At 37.6% G+C, this 24,285-nt stretch overlaps 2 protein-coding genes across 2 annotated transcripts; both read left to right on the forward strand.

Annotated features, from left to right (window-relative positions):
- Positions 1–1,881: 1,881 nt before the first annotated feature.
- LOC111908957 (phosphoglycolate phosphatase 1A, chloroplastic) lies at positions 1,882–3,629 on the forward strand. Its single transcript, XM_023904755.3, has 9 exons — positions 1,882–1,936; positions 2,050–2,111; positions 2,334–2,405; positions 2,487–2,546; positions 2,643–2,695; positions 2,797–2,894; positions 2,983–3,082; positions 3,192–3,295; positions 3,396–3,629. The coding sequence occupies exons 1-9, from the start codon at positions 1,882–1,884 to the stop codon at positions 3,500–3,502; spliced, it is 711 nt and encodes a 236-aa protein (XP_023760523.2). The 3' UTR covers positions 3,503–3,629.
- A 2,353-nt stretch (positions 3,630–5,982) lies between these two features.
- On the forward strand, positions 5,983–8,112 carry LOC122197556 (uncharacterized). Its single transcript, XM_052771251.1, has 9 exons — positions 5,983–6,154; positions 6,257–6,353; positions 6,429–6,559; positions 6,638–6,722; positions 6,804–6,867; positions 7,065–7,234; positions 7,337–7,457; positions 7,546–7,773; positions 7,924–8,112. Exons 1-9 carry the CDS (start codon positions 5,983–5,985, stop codon positions 8,110–8,112), a joined length of 1,257 nt encoding a protein of 418 aa, XP_052627211.1.
- The last annotated feature ends 16,173 nt before the right edge of the window (positions 8,113–24,285 follow it).

A 24,285-nucleotide genomic window follows, 5' to 3' on the forward strand; every position in this document is an offset into this window, starting at 1 on the left:
AATGAAGAATCTTCAACTCATTTTGGCTAGTTAAGCCCATTTTCATGAATCCATTTTTTTCACCCGGACCTCTAGAAAAATAAGGGCTTCAACATCTACGCTAGGGACCACAACCCACTTTATGATAAATTATTTTATGCAATTATTTATATGATTTAAAATATAAAAGGCCTATGTTGGGTGATACACTATTACTATGAACGTGTTTGTTCATGACAACAATAATTTTCCCCATTTAAGGTGTTTTGTATTGTTTTGGCCCATTGATATGGGTGGAAAAATCACTTTATTAATGGATAATGCTTAAATAGGCAGATTGCGGAGAATAGCAATCTACGTTACTCTTACTGTCAATATGTGTAATGTACTACTATTTACCAGTTATAAACTTATAATAATATATGTATAAACTTATAATAACATATGATTTGAAACTTTTATTATGTAACTATGTTGCTTTTTTAATTATAAAGAAATTATGCTCTAAATCCATGTATCTTTTTCCACATAATCTAAGGAAAATGATCGTTTCATCTATTCATAGTTTTGAACGCTTGCTTTTTATTGTCTCTAATCAAACAATCTAATGAAAATGAACCCTTTTACTGTACCCACTCATGTAACAAACGAAACAAACAAAAAATATGCAAAAAATTAACCCCCTGCAAAGCGTGAGGATCTTCTACTAGTTATAACTAATTTAAACTCTTTATTGATTTATTCATATTTGTATCGTAATTTTAATTTAGTAGTATTCAATATAAAAGCATATATATTATTTATACTGTCTTGTCTCTAAATATTACTAAAACAAAACCTTAAATTCTTCAATGAAGAAACAACAACCTTGATTGCATTTCCCTCCTTAGGATCATTTTGCTGACATCATCCTCACCCAAAAAAATACACGCACCTCCCGAATCAAACTTCCTTCTTACGATTCATTCCTAATTTAATTCTTATGTTTTCTCTCTAAACAATCAACACAATCAGCTCCCCATGAAACTCAATAGATATGAACCCTAACCCCTTCCTTCTGCCGATATGCATAACCCCATTGATTTCATGTATACATGGAATCGATCCTATGCGTTCTACTTCTGCTAATATGGAATCGATCCTATGCGTAACCCCAGGAATTCCTGAGGGGCACCGCGTCGACCATCAACGATTTTCCACCCTTCGTTCCCGATTTCCCATCAACTCTCCACCCAAATTCACCGGAAGTTTATGAAAACCTAGAAGAATGTTCTTTTCTTTATTTAGGAGAAGCTTTGGGCATTTCGTATAAGTTGTAAAGAAAGATGTCGATTTTCTCAAGAAGAATATCGATGCAGGCATCAATTGGACGAGCGAAGCTCTTGGTTTACGGGAGATTTCGAAAAAGGTAGATGAGTTTGTTTGGTTACGGAACCTCGAAGATCCCCACTATTCTGGTGAATTTCAGTCTCCTTCTTGGCCTCAGCCTTATTATCCAGGTTTTGCTTTTTCTCACTTTCTTCCTAATCTCTATTTTTGGCATAATTTACTTGTAATTATAATTTGAAGAAATCCTGCAGCTATTTCTTCAAATTATTTCCATTTCCACCTTTTGTTGATATCTACGCTAAATGACCAATTTCATTCAATCAAGCATGAATACAGATTAATTGAAGAATTGATTTTGGTCTGAGAGTTATTTTAACTTGAAATTCAGTTGATAATGTAAAACAAGTTCCCTTATTTTGGGGGTACTTTTAGCGTTTTAGCCTTTAAGCATTCACATATTTAATTGATAAATGTAGATCAGAGAGAGCATCAATTATTATATAAACATCCAAATGAAAATGGTATTTTAATGAGATAATTGTTTATTAATTGAACTATTTTCATGGGAATCACATGTGGTTTTCGAGCGCAGAATTGTGCCCATCAGTTTCTTTTGCTTGTGATGAAGGTACTTGATTGATGGAATACAGGTGATGGAGATGAAATGAATGTTCATGGTGTTAAATATTAATTAAGTATATTGTTTTCATTTTATATCTATTTTTTTATTACGACTTTCAGGAATAATATTTTGTTTCTATATGTTGTCAATGAGTAGGTATTGGTGTTTCAAGGTGGAGCAGGTTGGAATCTCTAACCACAAAAGGGAGATGAACTTTGTAATTGGTGTTTCAAAAATAGGTTAGTCAACTTTTTTCCTTCTTATATCGAGCTGACATTTTATTAAAATTCCAATTCAAATATGTAATGATATGTCATAACTCATAACTACTTTCATGAAATAATGATCATCATATTTGAAAAGAACCAGGATTTTCTAATATATTAATTTAAAAATTGTCCAGATTTATGTGATTGGTGAAGAAGGGATATTGATAGAGCTTGAGCTAGCAGGCTTTTCATACCTCAGGGGTCCGGTATGTAAAATGACGAAACTACCCTTCTTTGGGTCTTTGTTATTTTCAGCATCAAGTGAAGTTACATTTTTCTTTTTGCAGGAAGATGGTGGAAAAAAGATAGAGCTCAAGCCTAGGTATTTGATGGAACATGACAAAGATGTATGCTTTTATTATTTCTTTTTTGTAAATTATAAATTTAGTTAGATAATATTAAACTTCATATTTTTTTTAAATGTTGTTTTCTGAAATGTATAGGTTGGTGATGTTGTGGTTGGGTTTGATCGTTACTTTAACTACTACAAAGTTCAGTAAGTTCTTTTTTTTTAATAATTAATCTAATTATGCATTACTCTTTATTAAACTAAACTGAAACATTTCCAATTTTTTTTAAATTGTTTTGATTTGTAAGGTATGGGACACTGTGTGTTCGTGAAAATCCATGGTGTCTTTTCCTTACTACAAACCGTGATGCTGTAACTCATCTTACAGATGCACAAGAATGGGCAGGTTTAACTTTTTTTTTCTAATTTAACTAAAAAATATTTAAATAATATTTAATATTAATAAATAGGATATAATATAAATGTGGTTTTAGGTGGCGGTTCTATGGTTGGGGCTCTTGTTGGATCTACTCAACGTGAGCCACTTACTGTTGGGAAACCTTCAACATTCATGATGGATTACTTGGAAAACAAGTAAGATGCTATTTCTTTTTTACTTAATGTAAGGGTAAAATGGCCATTTAGTTTCTCTCATTCAGACAGTTTGTTTAATAATCTGGAAAAATTCTTATGTGAAAAACAGATTTGGAATCACCAAGTCACAAATATGTATGGTTGGTGATAGATTAGACACTGATATTCTTTTTGGGCAAAATGGTGGATGCAAAACTCTTCTTGTTCTCTCAGGTGATATATAATTACACATATTTTTTGTTATAATATTTATAAACGTTTTTTTTATTTGTATATACATTTTGATCCCTTTTATATTATATTATTTTTATAGGTGTAACAAGTCTATCGATGCTTCAAAACCCAAACAATTCCATCCAGCCAGATTTTTATACCAACAAGATCTCCGATTTTCTGTCTCTTAAAGTTGCCACTGTGTAACAACTTTGTAGCTCATCTTTCATTGCTTCTTTCTTGTGTATGTAGAAGAAACAAGAATTATAAGTTATAACACAATATCAACTCCATAATCTTTATCCAATTCATTTTTCAAGCGAATGAATTTTGTTGTGTTGGTTTAATGAGCTTTCAAAGAGTTAAACAACTTAATTTAGGTAGGTGTGATATAAGTGTTTCTTTTTTACTTATCAAGATGGAATGACTTAATGGGTTAAGAGAACATACTTGGTTTAATGTAGTAAGAAACCAACCATTTACCTGTTTGCCCTCCTATTTTTTTCCACCCACTCCTCAAAAGTTAAAATTGATGTATATTATGAAATTTGATTATTGGAATTTAATGATAAAATGATAATTTAATCTCATTACAACATTTTGTTTATACATACATCATTATTCATTCCGCTACTTTATCATATAACTAAATTTAAAAAATATATATAAAAAATAACATAATAAAAGCTCTTTGATCCCAAATAATGGAATAAAGTAATGAAAATCATATTTGATTAGTTGTAAAGGTAAATTAAAATTTTATATTATTTATAAATAATGGTGTATTAACTAAATATTATTTAGTGTAAAAATAAAATTAAACATAATAAAAGCTCACAGGTCCCAAATAAAGCTCTAACAAAAAGTAGTATTATTTTTAAGAAAAAAACTAATAACATTCTGAGTCGTTTTTCAAAAAAGATTCATATTTTTTTACAAGTTAAATCAAAAGTTTAACCTAACTTTCCTATTTTTGTTTATTTATCGGCTTTAATGCTTTATAGGCCTTCTATAAAAAAAAGTGATCAAATATTTTATGATTATTTGCATAAAAAACCAAATATTGCAAACCATTTTTTCGGAAAAGACCTAATATACTTTTATCAGATGAAAATCTGTAAACTAGATAAAACAAAAACAAAACTTCGGTCAAACATTTGGTTTAGATTGTAAAAAAAAACGTTTTTGGAAATATCATGACTCTATAGTTTGTACTTGACAGAGCAATTTATAGCAACATATTTCCATTAAATGGACATTTGTTTCGGTGAAAAAAATTGACTAAAGCGAGCACATTTTGGTCAAAATGAGATAGTTTTTGGAAAGGTCAAATTGACAAAAATACGGTCATTTTGGCATCAGTTGAAAATTGTGCTATAAAAATAACATGGAGCCTACAAAAGGTGATTAGGGGAATTTTATTAACTTTCGCAAACTTTCAGTCTGAAATCACCAAATACGATTACAGGCGTTTTAGTAATCCTGGCAAACTTTCGGTCTGACATCACCAAAATCGATCAGGGGCATTTTAGTAATTTTGTTGTAGTTTATGAAAATATTATATATTTATTATATTTTTTCCTTATTCTACAAGCTTTTCAAATTTACAGTTTTTTATATGGTAATTATTATTTTAAATATGGTATGATTTTATCTATTTGTGTACTTATATTTGAGATGATATACTGATATTATTTTGGATATCATACCATATATAAAACATCTTTTAAGTATGGAAATGATATTACATTCCAGAATCTTTATGTCATATCAGCATTAACCAAATTTATATTTTCCTATATTTTGTAAATATATTAGACATCGTATATTGATATTATTTTCGATATCATACCATATTTATGAAAATATTGTATATTTATTATATAATTTCCTTATTCTACAAGCTTTTCAAATTTACAGTTTTTTATATGGTAATTATTATCTTAAATATGGTATGATTTTATTTATTTTTGTACTTATATTTGACATGGTATATTGATATTATTTTGGATATCATACCATATATTAAACATATCTTAAGTATGGAAATGATATTACATTCCAAAATTTTTATGTGATATCAGAATTAACCAAATTTATTTTTCCCTATAAATATACTGTCTACGATTTTTCATTACAAATCAAAATTCTCTCCAACTAATTATCCCCTTCCATTGGAGATAATAGTATTCCATGGCATCTAACAATGCAGATCAGGTCGTCTTTGATAAGGTTGCTGAAATCAACGCATCTAAAGAGTCTTGGAACATACGTGTTAAAGTCGTCATGCTTTGGAAGCCGACCTATATAAACAATCCTAATATGGTCGCAAGTCTGGACATGATTTTAATTGACCAGGAGGTACTGTTTTTACACACTTTGTTTTTTAGATTATCAATTTCTTATGTTATTTCTATTCAAAAAAATTGAAATTCGATTTTTGTTATGCTTTTTTACTTCTATTCATACAATTTTAATAATCAACTGTATTATTTTTAATAATAAACTTTAGTCTATGTAATGAAATCTCTTATTATTCCTTTTTTTTTAATACTTTTTTTACACTTTTTTATCTTTCATTGTCACCTACAGGGAAGTAGAATTCAAGCAACAATAAAAAAAATCTTATTCCTGTATTTGAATCCATATTCGATGAAGGAGCTGTCCGGGAGATCAGTAACTTCGCTATGGCTAGCAATGAAAGCGAATACATGCTTGTCCCTCATAAACATAAAATCAATTTCTACAAAACCACAAAAGTTCATGTATCCAATGATTTTGTTAATACAGTAGATCCTTATCATTTTATCTCTTTCCCAGATTTGCTAGCCAGGAACTTTGACACTCGTGTTGCATTTGGTATGTTATTCATTTGTTAGTTTAACTTATTTCTATACTTCAATTTTTAATGCGATACACATTTGGATTATTATTACTAATTTATTAATTTTTTTCACACAGATTTTCTAGGTGAAGTTGTGTCAACTGATCCCATGCGAGTCATTGTTGAGTATGGAAGAGAGAAAAGGTTAATGAATCTGGTTGCTCAGGATTTAAGGTACACATTCGTATTATTATTACACATTCCCCTGTTTATATTTATCTTTCATTAATAACCACCATGCATATTTAGTGGTACGAGAATTGCAATCGCTTTGTGGGGCAGTTTTGCAATGAAGCTGAATACTTACATTTCACAACATAATAATGACACTGCTCCTGTTATTATCCTGCTACGTTTGGCCAAACTCAAAATTTGGGGTGGTAAGTATTTTTTACAACAAATTATCATTTCAACTTCAAAGTAATTACTGACAATATTATTTTACTTTTTTCTTGCAGGTCAGCCTCAAGTTGGTAATTGTTTGTTTGGGTCTAGATTGCATATAAATGATGATATGCCTCAGATTTTGGAGTTCAAATCAAAGTATGTTATTTACCATATTTAACACATTTATCTTACTAAATCATTACTTTTGTTGAATAACCTCACTTTTTGTTTATGTAGTCTTAATGCTTTGGATACGAATGTTGAGTCTTCTAGCCGTACATCCCAGCTCAACTCAGATACCGTTGTGGCTAATCCATAGGATTACTACCTCCGTTTTCAGATAAAAAACATTGATGAAATTCCTGATTTTAATGAGGTTTACTTAATATTTTTATATAACAGTTTCCGCATTCTATTATTGTTTTGATTTAATATCTACAATTTATATGAAATAATATTTTAATATGATTCCTTTTTTTTTTCCTATATATGAAACAGGGAGTTGGTTTAACCATTATCGCAACTATCATTGGTTTTGATATGGATGATGGTTGGTATTCATTTTATTGTCGTGATTGTTCTAAAAAAGTTACTAAAAATGATGATGATGTTGATGCTGGCCCTTTTCACTGTGATGGTTGTGGATTTGTCTCGGATGTATTTGGAAAGTAAGTAATTATTATCTCTTTGACTATGCATGTATTTTACTTTTTTCATATATTTCATTGTGTATGTCAAGCTAAATATAAGTATTATGTTATAATTTTTAGGATTAGGATAGTAGTTCGTGTGCAAGATGAAAGTGGCTCTTCTTCGTTTGTATTGTTTGAGCGTCATGTAAAAGATCTTATTCATCGTGGAAACCAATGGTTGATGGACAAAATAGCTAAGGTTTGATAAAATATCTCCGTTATTTAAATGATTGACATATATGATTTTTCTTCTTTAACTTTTCCAACCATTTTATAATGTAAATTAGGATCAGGGGCGTCAACAGATACCTGATGAGTTCAAAATTCTTCTAAATAAGAAGTTTTTCTTCAAAGTTCAGATTTCCATGTTCAATCTGCAGAACAACTATCGTGCTTACACTGTGCATAAGTTAACCGATGATGAAAGGGTTCTTGCTGAGGTGACAAAACAGTCACCAAATCATCAACATCATAATATAAATGATAATGGTACTCCTATTAACAAGCCAAATAAGGTTGGTAACTGTCTCATATATTTCCAAAGTCAAACCCTAGGCCCTCTCTTCAATATATTTTTCTTTCATTTTTCATGACTTTGTGCAAATATGGTATGTTTTGTTTTATATTTTTCTTGATCGATATTAATTATTTTCTGTTTTCTGAAGGAAAATACTAATTCTGTGCATGATGACAATCTTGATGTTGTTGACCTTGAAGCTGTAACACCATCATCGAGTACGGGGAAGCTCCCTATTGAGATTGTTGCCAACACTGACTCTTTGGAGTGGTCTTCTTCAAAAACTTGTGTTGTACAGGATACCTTGAAGATCCCAAAGTTGGAAAAGTTGGACTAATATGCAGCCGCCCATCAAAATTTTACATATCATCTTCGATATGTTTATAGACATTTTCTTTTTAATCTTTTGTGTGTCGCATTTTTAATTCTCTGTTTATTGACCTTTTGGTTGTTTTAAAAATTTTATTGAGTTTTTATTTGGTGTGTACACGATGATACAATTAGAGGTTATGACAATTTCAAGTTATCGAACTCTTTTGATTTAATGCATATTTTCTTTCTTTTTTCTTTCGTTCATCATTTGATTTTATAAATTTATTATATATATATATATATATATATATATATATATATATATATATATATATATATATATATATATATATATATATATACACACGAAAATTAATAAGTGTTTTTATATATGCTAATTCACCTACTTTTATTTGTCTAAATGGAATTTAAATTTTATTTGCATAAATATACATCGTTTACATATGGTAACAGAATAAAATCATAGTGTAAGTAATCAAAATGTATTTTTCTATATTTTATTTATTCCTACCATAATTATATGCATGCTTTACTTTTTACCTAATTTAAATCCTTCTAATATTCAGTTAGCTAATCTATATATATATATATATATATATATATATATATATATATATATATATATATATATATATATATATATATATATATATATATATATATATATATATATATATATTGATATATTTATATCTCTAAATATTATTAAAAGAGAAACCTTATGACATCATCTAAAACAATCTTGTAACAGCCCGGAATCTCAGGTATTATTAAAATTATGTTTTTGGGGTGATTTAAGGGGGGACTCGGCGAGTTGGAGCCTAGACTCGCCGAGTAGGATCGCGGACTTGGTCGCGGTTCCGCGACTGGACTCGACGAGTCCAGATATGGACTCGGCGAGTCGACGCTGTTCAGCAGAAACCCTAACCGTTCAGGTTTGGGACGTATAAAAGGGGTCCATTGGCCGTCATTGTTCGTTTTAGCTTTCTGAGAAAAACCCTAAATCGATTTAGTGCAGCAGGAGCAAGGATCTTAGGCCATTGTTGGTTATAGAAGAGTGGGTGTGCAAGGAAGAGGAAGGATTGGCTAAAAGAGCAGCCAGGGGGTCACATTCTGAGGTTGGGAATACAGAGAACACATCATCCAGGTAAGAATTCGTGTATGCTCTGCTATATTGATGTATTTATGGAATTAGGGTTTATAGAACCCATTTAGTGATTTGATGATGTAATGCCTTGTTACCCCACGATTATAGTCTTGTATTAGGACCTTTAGAGGTCCAGAAGGTCCCATGCATGTGTACTTCGGGACGAGACCTATCTCAGGAAGCAGTTACTCGTCTGCATGGCATGGACTCGCCGAGTTGTTCTTCAGACTCGGCGAGTAGCTTGAAGATTCACTGGGACTCGCCGAGTTGTTCATCAGACTCGGCGAGTGGAGTCGGGGTGGCCCCGCGATTCTTCCACGAGGACCTCGTCGAGTCAAGAGGGATACTCGACGAGTAGAAAGGGAATATTCAGGAGTTTGTGAGGACGACTAGACTCGCCGAGTCGCCATGGTACTCGCCGAGTCCAGTCGAGTTGACCGTTGACCGTTGACCAGAGTTGACCTAAGTCTGACTTCTTAGGGGTAGTCACACTTAGATGATATGAGTGCTAATGAGTTATGTAATGTTATAGGAGGGTTGTAGCTCGTTGGTTTGTGCGCGAGTGATTTCAGGAGTTGCTAGCTTTCAGCATTTACGAGGTGAGTCTTCTCACTATACTGTACCCGGAAGGGTTTGACTGTGTGACCGGAAGGTCGGGTATGATATGTGATATGTATGCTATATGTGGTATGTTATATGTTATATGTGCTATGTATGTTATGGGCCGGAAGGCGAATATGTTATGGGCCGGAAGGCGATATGATGTGTGATGGACCGGAAGGTCGGCGTGGGTAAGGCCGGAAGGTTTACCCAGCAGGGACGGAAGTCCCCAGAGACACATGGACCGGAAGGTCGGGCCGGAAGGCAATGTTATGTGGACCGAATGGTCCGGGCCGGAAGGCGTATGTGCGTAAGTTGTATTTTGGGGAACTCACTAAGCATTTATGCTTACAGTTGTTGTGGATGTATGTTTTTCAGGTACTAGCGAGGACCGTGGGAAGGCGCCGACATGATCGATACACACTGAAGAATGTTTCATGATCTTGGGAGTTTGAATAATTGTATTGACCGAATGATTAAACTGTTTATGTCTTGTTTTTAATGGAAATAATTATGTTTTAAAATGAAAAATTTGTTTGAAAATTTGAGTTGTTACAATTGGTATCAGAGCCTTGGTTTGAGGGATTCGGGTGCACCTTCGGGGGTAACTGAACTCAAACCGAGGATTTGAGGAAACTTTTCAAATAAAGGCATAACTTTTGTAAATGGTTTTGTGGTAAGCAAGAAAGAAGCAGTGTGTACGATCAGTCAGCGCCAGAACGGTAAAAGATCCCCAAAATACCTTACAATATTATATGATATGAATTGTTATGCATGCTAGAAGACTAGGTATTCATGATAGGACTAGAGTGGCCTGATTTGTGATGCCTTAGTCTAGGGAAGTTGCCTATATGTGATGCTTTGCTAGTATGCGGGTAGATAGAGCGTATCAGAAGTAGAGTACTCACTATCTGGAGTTTGGGGAGGAGGCCTTGGGATGAACATTGATGCGGTGTGGTCGGTAGTATCGGGCCCGTACTACCGAGGACACCGGGTCAGTGGGAGGCCCAAGTAAGAATCCTTGGATATCTGGGACTGAGTAGGGTTGCGTGTCGAGTACGATTATACTCGGTGGAATCTCTGATAGTTTTATGTTGTATTTCAGAGATATCATGGTTAGACCGCGGCACGGGGCGAGTACGAGCGGTGTGAGTGACGAGGATATTCGTCAGATGATTCACGAGGAGGTGGCGGCGGCGATCCGGGCTGAGATCCCGGAGATGTTTGGGTCTATCAAGACCACCTTGATGGAGACGTTCGACGAGCGGTACGCCGCATTGACTGAGGCTGCAACCGCTGCAGCTACCGCAGCGGTGGCCGCTGCTAGGCCACAGGGAGGTGACTCATTGCTGTTCCGAGAGTTCAGCAACACGAAGCCACCAGAGTTCGATGGGACGCAGGATCCGATTGCTGCGATGAGGTGGATCACGGATATTGAGGGGTGCTTCTATACTTGTTCATGCCCGGAGCACCTGAGGGTACGGTTCGCTTTGAACCAGCTCCGTCTGGGAGCGAAGGACTGGTGGAAGTTCGTGACAGCGAATTTCACTTTGGCAGAAACTACAGCGGTGACATGGGAGGGATTTACTGCCATGTTCAGGGATGAGTACGTTCCCCCGGTGGAGAGGGAACGATTGGTCCAGGAGTTCTTAACCCTCAAGCAGGGTACCGATTCTGTTGCGGTGATTACACGGAAGTTTCATGAGAGGGCGATGTTTTGCCCTGAGCTGGTGTCCTCAGAGCAGGCTCGGATGAGCCGATACTTGGGTGTCTTGAGGAGGGATATTCGGGAGTTTGTGTCAAACTCCACTTACCATACTTTTGCTGAGCTTCAGGCGAATGCCAGGAAGCGCGAGATCGAGTTGGAGACCCAGGCTAGGGAGGAGGCCGAGTCTCAGCGGGTGGATCGGCGACCGGCCCAGTTCCAGCCGGCAGCCAAGCGGGCCAAGTCCGCTGATTCGAGGACAGGAGGTTCGAAGGGTCGCACTTGCGGGAAGTGCGGCAAGAGTCATGATGGAGTATGTCGATCTGGTGCTTGCTACAAGTGTGGCAAGGAGGGGCACATTGCTAGGGAGTGCCCCAAGGGATTTTCAGTTTGCTTTCATTGCAACCAGACTGGCCATAGGAAGGCTGAATGCCCTCAGCTTCTTCAGGGATCTGCACCTGCTGCCGGAGTTCCTGCGACTCGACCGGTGAAGGCCGAGGCCCCGAGGGCTCGGGGAAGAGCCTTTCAGCTGACTGTGGAAGAGGTCCGCGCTGCGCCCGATGTTGTGGCAGGTATGTTGTAATTCATGTAATTATTTTAATGTCGATATGTTATGCTTATGTTATTATGCGCGTAGGTACTTTCCTTGTGAACTCTGTGCCTGCCTTAGTGTTATTTGACTCGGGTGCGAGTAGGTCCTTTGTGTCCTTGGCCTTTAGTCAGCATATTGGCGCTAGTCGTGAGTCGTTGAGTCGACCTTTGAGAGTCTCTATAGCTGACGAGAAGGTGATTTGTGCTACGGAGGTTCTTCGGGGATGTGTACTAGAGATTTTCGGGGTTGGATTCCCGATTGATCTGATTCCTATCGCGATGGGGGATGTCTGTGTCATCGTGGGCATGGACTGGCTGAGCCGGTTCGGCGCTGTCATTGACTGTGAGCGTCAGTTGGTGACTATACGAGACCCTAGAGGGGGAGTTCTTTCGGTATATGGCGAGGGTACCCGTTCGGGATCGGCTTTTTGTTCGGCCGCTAGGGCGAGGCAGTGTCTACGACAGGGCTGTAAGGGTTTCGTGGCGTATGTGATGGATACGCGGGAGGTTTCCGAGAAACCGAAGTCAGTTGAGGAAGTTCCGGTGGTGCGCGAGTTTTCAGATGTCTTTCCCGAGGAGTTGCCGGGAGTACCGCCTGTGAGGCAAGTAGAGTTTAGTATCGATCTGGTTCCGGGGGCAGCGCCTATTGCCAAGGTGCCCTATCGTCTTGCACCTCCAGAGATGCAAGAGTTGTCCTCGCAACTCCAGGAGTTGCTGGGAAAGGGATTCATTCGGCCGAGCAGCTCGCCATGGGGAGCACCTATTCTGTTCGTCAAAAAGAAGGATGGTTCACACCGGATGTGCATTGATTACCGGGAGTTGAACAAGCTAACGGTCAAGAACCGTTACCCGTTGCCGAGGATCGATGATTTATTCGATCAGTTGCAGGGAGCATCTTGGTTTTCCAAGATCGATCTGAGGTCAGGATATCATCAGGTGAGAGTGCGGGATGAAGACGTCCAGAAGACAGCGTTTAGGACGCGATATGGACATTATGAGTTTGTGGTGATGCCTTTTGGACTCACCAATGCCCCGGCTGTGTTCATGGATCTCATGAACAGGGTATGCAGGCCGATGTTGGATCGGTCGGTGATCGTATTTATCGACGACATTCTGGTGTATTCGAGATCGAAAGAGCAGCATGAGGAGCATTTGAGGGAGGTCCTTGAGGTATTGAGGTCGGAGAAACTTTATGCAAAGTTCTCCAAATGTGACTTCTGGTTGCGGGAGGTCCAGTTTCTAGGACATGTGGTTAATCAGAAAGGGATATTGGTCGATCCGGCCAAGGTTGAGGCGGTGATGAGTTGGGAGGTGCCGAAGTCACCCTCTGAGATCAGAAGTTTCCTTGGGTTGGCAGGGTATTATCGGAGATTTATCAAGGATTTCTCCAAGATCGCAGTGCCACTCACCAGATTGACCCGGAAGGGTGTTACGTTCTCATGGGGGCCCGAGCAGCAGACCTCCTTTGAGACACTTCGCCAGAGATTGTGCGAAGCCCCGGTATTAGCCCTTCCAGAAGGGATGGAAGATTTCGTGGTATATTGCGACGCATCGATTTCGGGATTGGGTGCAGTGTTAATGCAGAGGGGTCATGTGATAGCGTATGCGTCGAGGCAGCTGAAGCCTCATGAGGCGAGATATCCCACGCATGATTTAGAGTTGGGGGCAGTAGTGTTCGCTCTCAAGATTTGGCGCCACTACTTGTATGGGGTTCGATGTACGATATACACGGACCATAAGAGTTTGAAGTATTTGATGGATCAGCCCAACCTAAATATGCGTCAGAGGAGGTGGTTGGATGTGGTCAAGGATTATGATTGTGAGATCCTGTACCACCCAGGCAAGGCTAATGTGGTAGCCGATGCATTAAGCCGCAGGGCGGAGAGCACTCCATTGCGAGACGTATGCTTGAGACTGACTGTGATGACTCCAGTATTGGACGCTATTCGTGGGGCCCAGGCAGAGGCTGTGCGACCAGAAATGCAGAAGAAAGAGCGGGTTGTGGGGTTAATCTCAGAGTTTGTCAAGGATAGTCGAGGCCTTATGACGTTTCAGGGTCGGATTTGGGTACCGTTCGTGGGCGGTACGCGTATTACGTTGATGGAAGAGGCTCATAGATCGAAATTCTCGATCCATCCCGGTGCTACAAAGATGTATTTGGACTTAAGGAAGGAATATTGGTGGCCCTGTATGAAGAGGGACGTGGCATGGTTCGTTGAGAGGTGCTTGACCTGCCGTAGGGTTAAGGCTGAGCACCAGAGACCGCATGGCAAGTTGCAGCCATTGGAGATCCCCGAGTGGAAGTGGGAACAGATTACTATGGATTTTATCACCAAATTGCCGAGGACTGCTAGGGGAGTTGACGCAATTTGGGTGATCGTGGATAGGTTGACAAAGAGTGCACACTTCCTTGCCATCAGTGAGAGTTCTTCGGCGGAGAAATTGGCGGAGATATACGTGAGAGAGGTGGTATCTCGACACGGGGTGCCGATCTCGATTGTGTCAGACCGTGATGTGCGCTTTACTTCCAGATTCTGGAAGAAATTCCATGAGGAGCTGGGTACTAAATTGCATTTTAGTACCGCATACCATCCCCAGACAGACGGTCAGAGCGAGCGGACAATTCAGACACTGGAGGACATGCTCCGAGCGTGTGTGTTAGACTTCGGGGGTAGTTGGGATGCGTATTTACCCTTAGCAGAGTTTTCCTACAACAACAGCCATCATTCGAGCATTGGTATGCCGCCTTTCGAGCTGTTGTATGGTAGGAGGTGTCGGACTCCCATTTGCTGGGGAGAGGTGGGACAGAGAGTGATGGGCAGCACGGAGATCATACTCCAGACGACAGAGCAGATTCAACAAGTGAGACAAAGACTATTGACTGCCCAGAGCCGACAGAAGAGTTATGCAGACAGGCGCCGATCCGAGCTTGAATTTCAAGTCGGCGACTTCGTTCTCCTGAAGGTCTCTCCTTGGAAAGGAGTGATTCGGTTCAGGAAGAGAGGCAAGTTGGGGCCCCGGTATATTGGGCCATTTCGTGTGATTGCAAGGATAGGTCGGGTAGCCTACCGGTTGGAGTTGCCAGCGGAGTTGGGTCAGATCCATGACACTTTTCATGTGTCGCAGTTGAGGAAGTGCATAGCCGATGAGTCGGCAGTGGTTCCATTGGAGGATATTCAGGTGGATGCGAGCCTGAATTACGCGGAGAGACCAGTGGCTATCAGGGATCGGAAGATCAAGGTTCTGAGGAACAAGGAAGTACCTCTGGTGTTGGTTCAATGGCAACACCGTAAGGGATCAGAAATGACTTGGGAACCGGAGCGCGAAATGCGGGAGCAGCATCTGGAACTATTTGCAGAGTGAGACTTCGAGGGCGAAGTCTAATCCAAGTGGGGGAGAGTTGTAACAGCCCGGAATCTCAGGTATTATTAAAATTATGTTTTTGGGGTGATTTAAGGGGGGACTCGGCGAGTTGGAGCCTAGACTCGCCGAGTAGGATCGCGGACTTGGTCGCGGTTCCGCGACTGGACTCGACGAGTCCAGATATGGACTCGGCGAGTCGACGTTGTTCAGCAGAAACCCTAACCGTTCAGGTTTTGGACGTATAAAAGGGGTCCATTGGCCGTCATTGTTCGTTTTAGCTTTCTGAGAAAAACCCTAAATCGATTTAGTGCAGCAGGAGCAAGGATCTTAGGCCATTGTTGGTTATAGAAGAGTGGGTGTGCAAGGAAGAGGAAGGATTGGCTAAAAGAGCAGCCAGGGGGTCACATTCTGAGGTTGGGAATACAGAGAACACATCATCCAGGTAAGAATTCGTGTATGCTCTGCTATATTGATGTATTTATGGAATTAGGGTTTATAGAACCCATTTAGTGATTTGATGATGTAATGCCTTGTTACCCCACGATTATAGTCTTGTATTAGGACCTTTAGAGGTCCAGAAGGTCCCATGCATGTGTACTTCGGGACGAGACCTATCTCAGGAAGCAGTTACTCGTCTGCATGGCATGGACTCGCCGAGTTGTTCTTCAGACTCGGCGAGTAGCTTGAAGATTCACTGGGACTCGCCGAGTTGTTCATCAGACTCGGCGAGTGGAGTCGGGGTGGCCCCGCGATTCTTCCACGAGGACCTCGTCGAGTCAAGAGGGATACTCGACGAGTAGAAAGGGAATATTCAGGAGTTTGTGAGGACGACTAGACTCGCCGAGTCGCCATGGTACTCGCCGAGTCCAGTCGAGTTGACCGTTGACCGTTGACCAGAGTTGACCTAAGTCTGACTTCTTAGGGGTAGTCACACTTAGATGATATGAGTGCTAATGAGTTATGTAATGTTATAGGAGGGTTGTAGCTCGTTGGTTTGTGCGCGAGTGATTTCAGGAGTTGCTAGCTTTCAGCATTTACGAGGTGAGTCTTCTCACTATACTGTACCCGGAAGGGTTTGACTGTGTGACCGGAAGGTCGGGTATGATATGTGATATGTATGCTATATGTGGTATGTTATATGTTATATGTGCTATGTATGTTATGGGCCGGAAGGCGAATATGTTATGGGCCGGAAGGCGATATGATGTGTGATGGACCGGAAGGTCGGCGTGGGTAAGGCCGGAAGGTTTACCCAGCAGGGACGGAAGTCCCCAGAGACACATGGACCGGAAGGTCGGGCCGGAAGGCAATGTTATGTGGACCGAATGGTCCGGGCCGGAAGGCGTATGTGCGTAAGTTGTATTTTGGGGAACTCACTAAGCATTTATGCTTACAGTTGTTGTGGATGTATGTTTTTCAGGTACTAGCGAGGACCGTGGGAAGGCGCCGACATGATCGATACACACTGAAGAATGTTTCATGATCTTGGGAGTTTGAATAATTGTATTGACCGAATGATTAAACTGTTTATGTCTTGTTTTTAATGGAAATAATTATGTTTTAAAATGAAAAATTTGTTTGAAAATTTGAGTTGTTACAAATCTGGATCGTTGATTGTGTTTTCTTTATAGGTTTTACACCCTTAGATTAATTTGTTTACGTCACCTTGATCAAACAAGAAGTCAATCCATTATATTAGGAAATTAAATGTAGGAATTGAATGAAAATGATACTTGAATTCTTTCCAAACTTACAACTACAAAATTGGTTCCTTATTAATGTAAACCTTAAATTTAGGCTCTATTTCTATTCAAAATTGCTTTCCAAATTATATTATATGTTGAAATCTGGGAAACTATTAATTTCAAATTTCAAAAGTTTCAGATATTTTTATGAACTAATTGTTGGATTAGTGTCTAAGTCCATAACTATTTTGGTATGTACTTGACCCGATGGTGCATGGTCCTTTTGGGTTGCCTTCGCCAAAGCAACTTGATATGATGAATTATGGAGAGAAAGGATTAAATATGATTTATTAATATATTATGAGAATAATATATTAAAGGAGAAATCATATTGTTTAATTAATATTAGTCAAGAATTAATAAGAATTAAGTTTGTGGCTAAAAGACATTAATTAAACTTAAGGGACTAGAACTGTCAAATGTATGATAGTTGAATATTGAGCTAATGGACTCCATATTAAAGGGGTGGACGAATTCTATGGGAAAACCCATTACAAATCGTCCAAGGACTTTAAGGAAGGAGCCCATGGGTTGATTAGGGCTTAAGCATCCAAATTAAGGTTTCCTTGTTAGATAACCCTAATAGCCTCACTAAATAAAGAACCCTTATGCCCCAAAAACGTGGTGAACTTGTTGATTAGGGTTTCCACACGTTTTGGGCAGCCTCCTTCTCTTCTCCTCTTCATCCTCTTGCTCTTGGTGTTTGTGAACCATTAGAGGAGTGACATTTGTGACTCTAAGCTTTCTAAAGTCAATACAAGGAGGATTTGAGATTGTTATTGCTACATAACAATGAAGGTATGATCTAAACCCTAATTTATATGTTATATTGATTATCATATGCTAGATCTATGGTTTATAGTCTTGGATGAATGACATGTACAATAGAGAAACCTAGATCCAAGCATTAGGGGTTGTATGAGCACATAGGATGTTCTTATGGCTAAAACCCATCAATGGTATCAGAGCCTTGATTGGTTTCTATTGTATTGATGCCTTGTATGTTTGTCTAAGCTGCAAAATCGATTTTTAGCCAACCTGCCTGATGAACTCGGCGAGTCCCATTGTGGATTCGGCGAGTAGGCCCCTACTCGGCGAGTCCATAGGGGTACTCGGCGAGTTCAATCGTCAGAAAGAGGGGATTTTGGGATTTCTTGCTGTTTACTCATGGATACTTGCCTTATCTGTTAAAGGTCATTAAAATCCGATTTTGTACATATTTATGAGTATATCCTTGATTAAACAAAAGATAATTACCAATTGATTAGATAAATAACTTCCTTATATGATTATAGTTGATTATTTGTATTAATTGGGTAACTTATTTTGCAAGAAATTGAAATTAGGTCAAATATAGATAATGATAAAATTAATTGTTTAATTTATATTATTTGTTATTTGATCCTTGTGTTATGAAGAGTTTCAATTTTCCCTCTTTAGGTTTTATAGTTTAAATTTGAACTCAAAAGTTTTGTCTTGAAATTTAAATAGTTGAAACCCTAATGTTTTGAAAAGGTTTCAAAACTTTCCCTCAAGTTTTGGAATTTAAATTTTTATTAAAAGTTTAATTTTTATGTATATTTAAATACTAAACCCTAATGTTTTGAAATGTTTCAAAACTTGCCCTCAAGTTTTGGAATTTAAAAGTTGATTAAAAGTTTAATTTAGGAATGTTAAATTCTAAAACCCTAGTGATGTTTTGAAAAGTTCAAACCACACCCTTATGGTTTTATTAACTAATTAAGGTCTATAATTAAAAGAGGTTTAATAAATCCATAAAGTTTTGGTTTACAATTTAATTGAATTAAAAGTATAATTGTTAAATTTGACCACCTAGTATTTTAAAAGTGTAAAATACACCTTATACTATATATATAACATTAAAAGTCTAACATTATATATATTTATGAGTAAAAAGTCAGTCTTACCGTTAGTAGGCCTTATTCACGAAGTTGGTCTATAAAGGGTGTTTAAGGAAATTGCCTATAAAATGGCGATTGAATTGGTATCCACTCTTACCCACCGCACTCTTGACTAGTGGAGGGTCGTTAGCCGAACGGGTAGGATAGGACAGAAACCTTCCATTATAAGTATAATGAAGTACAAAAGTAACTAAATGTTTTACAAATTCCCAATCTTAGTTACTTAGGCAAAAGTGAATTGATGCAATTCCAGGAAATTACACTTTGTGCCCTTGCGAAGACGTTAGTGGAGCGTGTGTGGTTTACCGGCACACTAAATGGTTCTAAGAAAAGGTAGCAAAGGGTGACTCAATGTTTGTCATAGTTCGGTGGAGCGTGTGTGGTTTACCAACACATCGAATGGGTGACTGTAACATGTGAGGGCACCATGTAAGTTTTCATGGTTATTCACACCCGCTTTGTGATCCTCGACATCCCAGTCACAAACTAGAGGGGCATATCGAGATTTAAACATGTCATTGAAATGTTCAATGAATCTCATAGGATCTAGGAGTTTTCATAGATTTAAAACTTAAATTTCTTTTTCGTTTTTCATGGTGGAAATTAGTGAATCGTCATTCACTTACCTTCAAATATTATGCAACTGGATTACGACATCCCTTTTCTAGGTTGTAGCGTATTGTGTTGATTCCTAGCCTTAATATCTCAATTGGGTGATTCATTAAGGACTCAATCTATCAACTAACTTGAATTTATTTTTCTCCCATTTTGTAGATGTCAAAGTTCGACAACTATGGTCTTCCCAAATCCCGTGGAACAAGCATTCCACATGAAGATGATATTTCGCGATTTGATCGAGGAACAAGAAATCATGCTTCACTTCCTCCACCTCCTCCAATTATTCTCCCTAACCCACAAGATCGAAGAATTGAAAGGTTCAATGTCACTAAATCCCTATTGGAAATGAAACATGAAGATGGTACACCCGTGTGTGCCCACGTTCTAGGAATGAAATCACACATCGATAGGTTGATAATGTTGGGTGCGTTATTCCCTTAAGTTGGCTGTGAACTGGGTTCTGAAGTCACTTCCTGAATCATATAATGAGTTCAAAAGAAAGTATTATATGATGGATCATGACGAAAACCTAATTGACCTAACTTACATGCTCATTGCTGCTGAATCAGAACTGATTTGGCAAAGCAATGGAGCGTATTTGTTGGGAAAGTCAACCAACCATACTTCCGAGGACGTTCTAGGAGAACCGACTTGCGTTTGCTGCCAAGTGAAAGGGCGTTGGATACAAGTCTGCCCTAAGAGCCTGAAGAGACCAAAGATGGGAGAGTCAAAGAGTATGGCTGCGCTTCAGGTAAAATCCACTATCTAACTCCGCTAAGTTCCTATTCGTTGATTCTTAATACATAATGTGATACGATTGCATTTGAATGTTTTGCAGGATCAGTGAAAAGAGAGGAAGCTTGATGGAAGAGCAAGATGAATCTAATCACAAAGAAATGGATCTAGATCGCATGGACTTGAAGATTAGATTTTGAGCTTAGAAAGTTATGATAGAGTTGTTAGGAATTTTTCTTTTGACTACATAGTTTTCAGTTGATTTTGCATTGTAAGGACAAATGTTTTCCGCTGCTTTTATGAATAAAATAAAATTTGTTTTGACTCATTTATTTAATTATTTATTTCCTTGCAATGAAATCGTAATGAAAAATTGATGTTTGCATATTTCTACAACGAATGGATGTGATTCTTAATTATGTTAATAGTGGAAATGTCAAGAATTTACCAAATAAGGAAAGTTTTTCATCGCCCAAGTTTCAATTGGACAGAAACTTGGAATCATGCAACTTGGTTGCACGATGAATGAGAAATTTCATATTTGGAAATTAGACTAATTTGTTGACAAAGTGTCAAGTGAAGGACTAGGAGATTGAGTACACAAAGTTGTGTGTTGATCAAGTCCACCACAAGGGTAACAAAGATATTCGTCATGATTTACTAAAGGATTAGTAAATATGATTATGCTTATAAGATTAAGTGTAATTCTGAATTGATTGAAAAAGGTTGAAATCAATAGCAGAACGAATAAAAGAATCAAGTAGGTAGAAAGATAAAAGTTTCTCTGTTCTAAGAAGAAGGGAGAGTACCTTTTATACTCTATGATATGTCTTAATGATTAAGAACCATATTTCAATTGATCCTCTAAATAAGTCTTAGTACAAGTGTATGCATAAGAAGAGGAATCAAGAATTAAAGAAATGGTTAAATCAAGAAGTCAATCATACTTCATTCCAAAACAAGTCTTAGAGTTAAGATTGTAATATTGAGTGACAAGTCTTAAGAAGGTTTATAACATTCATCAAATGTAGAATTTGGAAAAAGGCTTTCCTATTCTCGCACATTTGAAATTGGAAAGTTGTGATGTCTTGGATAAGACAAAGACCAACTAGGACCAATTTTATGAAATGTTTTGTCTGATGGGTTTTGGTCATAAGAACATCCTATGTGCTCATACAAACCCTAATGCTTGAATCTAGGTTTCTCTATTATACATGCAAGTTATCCAAGACTATAAACCCTAGATCTAAAATATGACAATCAATATAAGATATAATTAGGGTTTAGATCATACCTTGATTGTTATGTAGCAATAACAATCTCAAATCCTCCTTGTATTGACTTTAGAAAGCTTAGAGTCATAAATGTCACTCCTCTAATGGTTCACAAACACCAAGAGCAAGAGGATGAAGAGGAGAAGTGAAGGAGGCTGCCCTAAAACGTGTGAAACCCTAGAAGGATGCTTAGCCACGTTTTTGGGTCATAAGGGATCTATATATGTAGGAGGCTATTAGGGTTATCTAACAAGGAAACCCTAATTTGGATGCTTAAGCCCTAAGCAACCCATGGATCCCTTTCCTTAAGGCCTTGGACGATTTCTTATGGGCTTCCCCATAGAATTCGTCCACTCCTTAATATAAGGCAATCCATGGCCCAAATTGCAATTATCTTATAATTACAATTCCAGTCCCTTAAGTTTAATTAATCTCTTTCAGTCACAAAACTAATTACTAATTAATTCTTGACTAATATTAATTAAACAATATGATTTCTCCTTTAATATATTATTCTCATAATATATTAATAAATCATATTTAATCCTTTCTCTCCGTAATTCATCCTATCAAGTTGCTTTGGTAAAGGCAACCCAAAAGGACCATGCACCATCGGGTCAAGTACATACCAAAATAGTTATGGACTTAGACACTAATCCAACAATCTCCCACTTGGATAAGTCTAATAACTATTATGCGTATGACTTCAGATCCTGATCTGCAATCGTAGCTTTCCAAAGCCGCTGTCAACTCCGATCCTATCAGATACGCGTGTCCTTTAGATAAGGGATCATATATTCCTCCATTCTAGATATCGTATGAGACATTTTTTCAAATCATTCTCTTTGTACTATTTCTCGACTTCCGATTTATGACGACTGACTAATTAAACAAATCAAATTAGCCCTAGCCCGGCCGAGCATTTACGTTTGTCATCACTAAATCATCGAGGGGCCCAAAGATATCACTTTTATCCTACTTTGGATAAAAGGAACGGATAAACTTTGATACAATGCTTGCTTGCACTCACTCACTAAATTACACACAACAATATGTTTTATGACACCAAGTTACTGGTGCGTTTACATATTATCAATGTGTAACCGATTTGCAAGATACAACTCACACATCTCGGTTTCAAGAATATAAGATGTTATCGTCTCACCAATCACTCGTGACACAATCCATGGAGTGATCCAAGTGAGCGTGGATTTAATCCAATGCTCAAATTCATATTCATAAGCACTCATGAATGTTGCAGCAAACGTTTGCTTATGTCTAATACTCTTTAGACAATCCACACACCAATTCATGACAGTCTTCATTCATACCTACTTCCAACATATGAACGACTGTGGCCCGTTCGAATAATCTGACTGTTCTTAACCAATTAAATTATTCAGGAAGTCAAAACATGCAAAGTGAAAGACAAGAATAATACTAATCCCATATGGCCTCAAACCTTTGAGCATAAATAAAACACCTTTTATTTATCACCATATCGATTACTCATTATTTGTCGTTTCGGGTAATCAACTTCTTACTTGAATTACAACACTTGTCCCATGCTCTTAGCATGCACACAATGTTTACCTATGGTTCTTACTTTGTGAAATAGATCAAATTGAATACATTTCTAATCATTCTCATTTCACAACTCCTAATCCCTTTCCATAAGTAAAAGAATATCAAATTCTTGCCACTTATAGAATATATTAGATTCTAACAATTTATGCAATGATCCTTTCGTAATGTCACTGCACCAAAGTCACAAAGACTATTGCCAATGATATTACAAAATCCTCTATCGGAGATTGGTACAATACAATTCCTTAGATGTGATGTCTCTCACTCAAAGAACATTCCTTTGAACATCCTTTTGCATAAAAGTTTCTAATCTAGTCATAGGTTTTCAATATTCAATTCCCAATATGGACACGTTTCCATAATTTCCATATGACAACTCATTCTTAATAGAATTTTATCTATTCATAATAATGTCGATATGGTCCATCCAATATGGAAACATTTCCATATTTTCCAATACTATACTTCCAACTACTCACAAGCGACCAATCCTCGGTGAACTTTGGATTGTCCTTTGATAGTTGTTTAATTATTTTAGTCAAAATCAATTCTTGTCCTTTTTCCCTCTAAATGCGCTAGACATTTGGAAAATTTTAGAATGGTCAAATATTATAGCATTTGCAATCGATCCTACACCCGAAGCGTATGGGATACGATGCATAATGTCTTACATAAAGATTTGATACTTTATCAATCTTCTGCCATAATATTTTATTTGCTATGTTCTCAAAATTCGAATTGTGAAGAGAAATGCCGTAGTCATAATCGAAATTTTAAGAACACACTATCTACCTTTGACTAAATTTATTAACATTCCACAACCTAACCCTTTAGATTTGAAATGAAGCATAATATTCTCTCCCTTAATTATAGCAAAACAACTATTGAAC

Source organism: Lactuca sativa, chromosome 4 (genome assembly GCF_002870075.4).
Source record: "Lactuca sativa cultivar Salinas chromosome 4, Lsat_Salinas_v11, whole genome shotgun sequence".
Taxonomy (NCBI): Eukaryota; Viridiplantae; Streptophyta; class Magnoliopsida; order Asterales; family Asteraceae; genus Lactuca; species Lactuca sativa.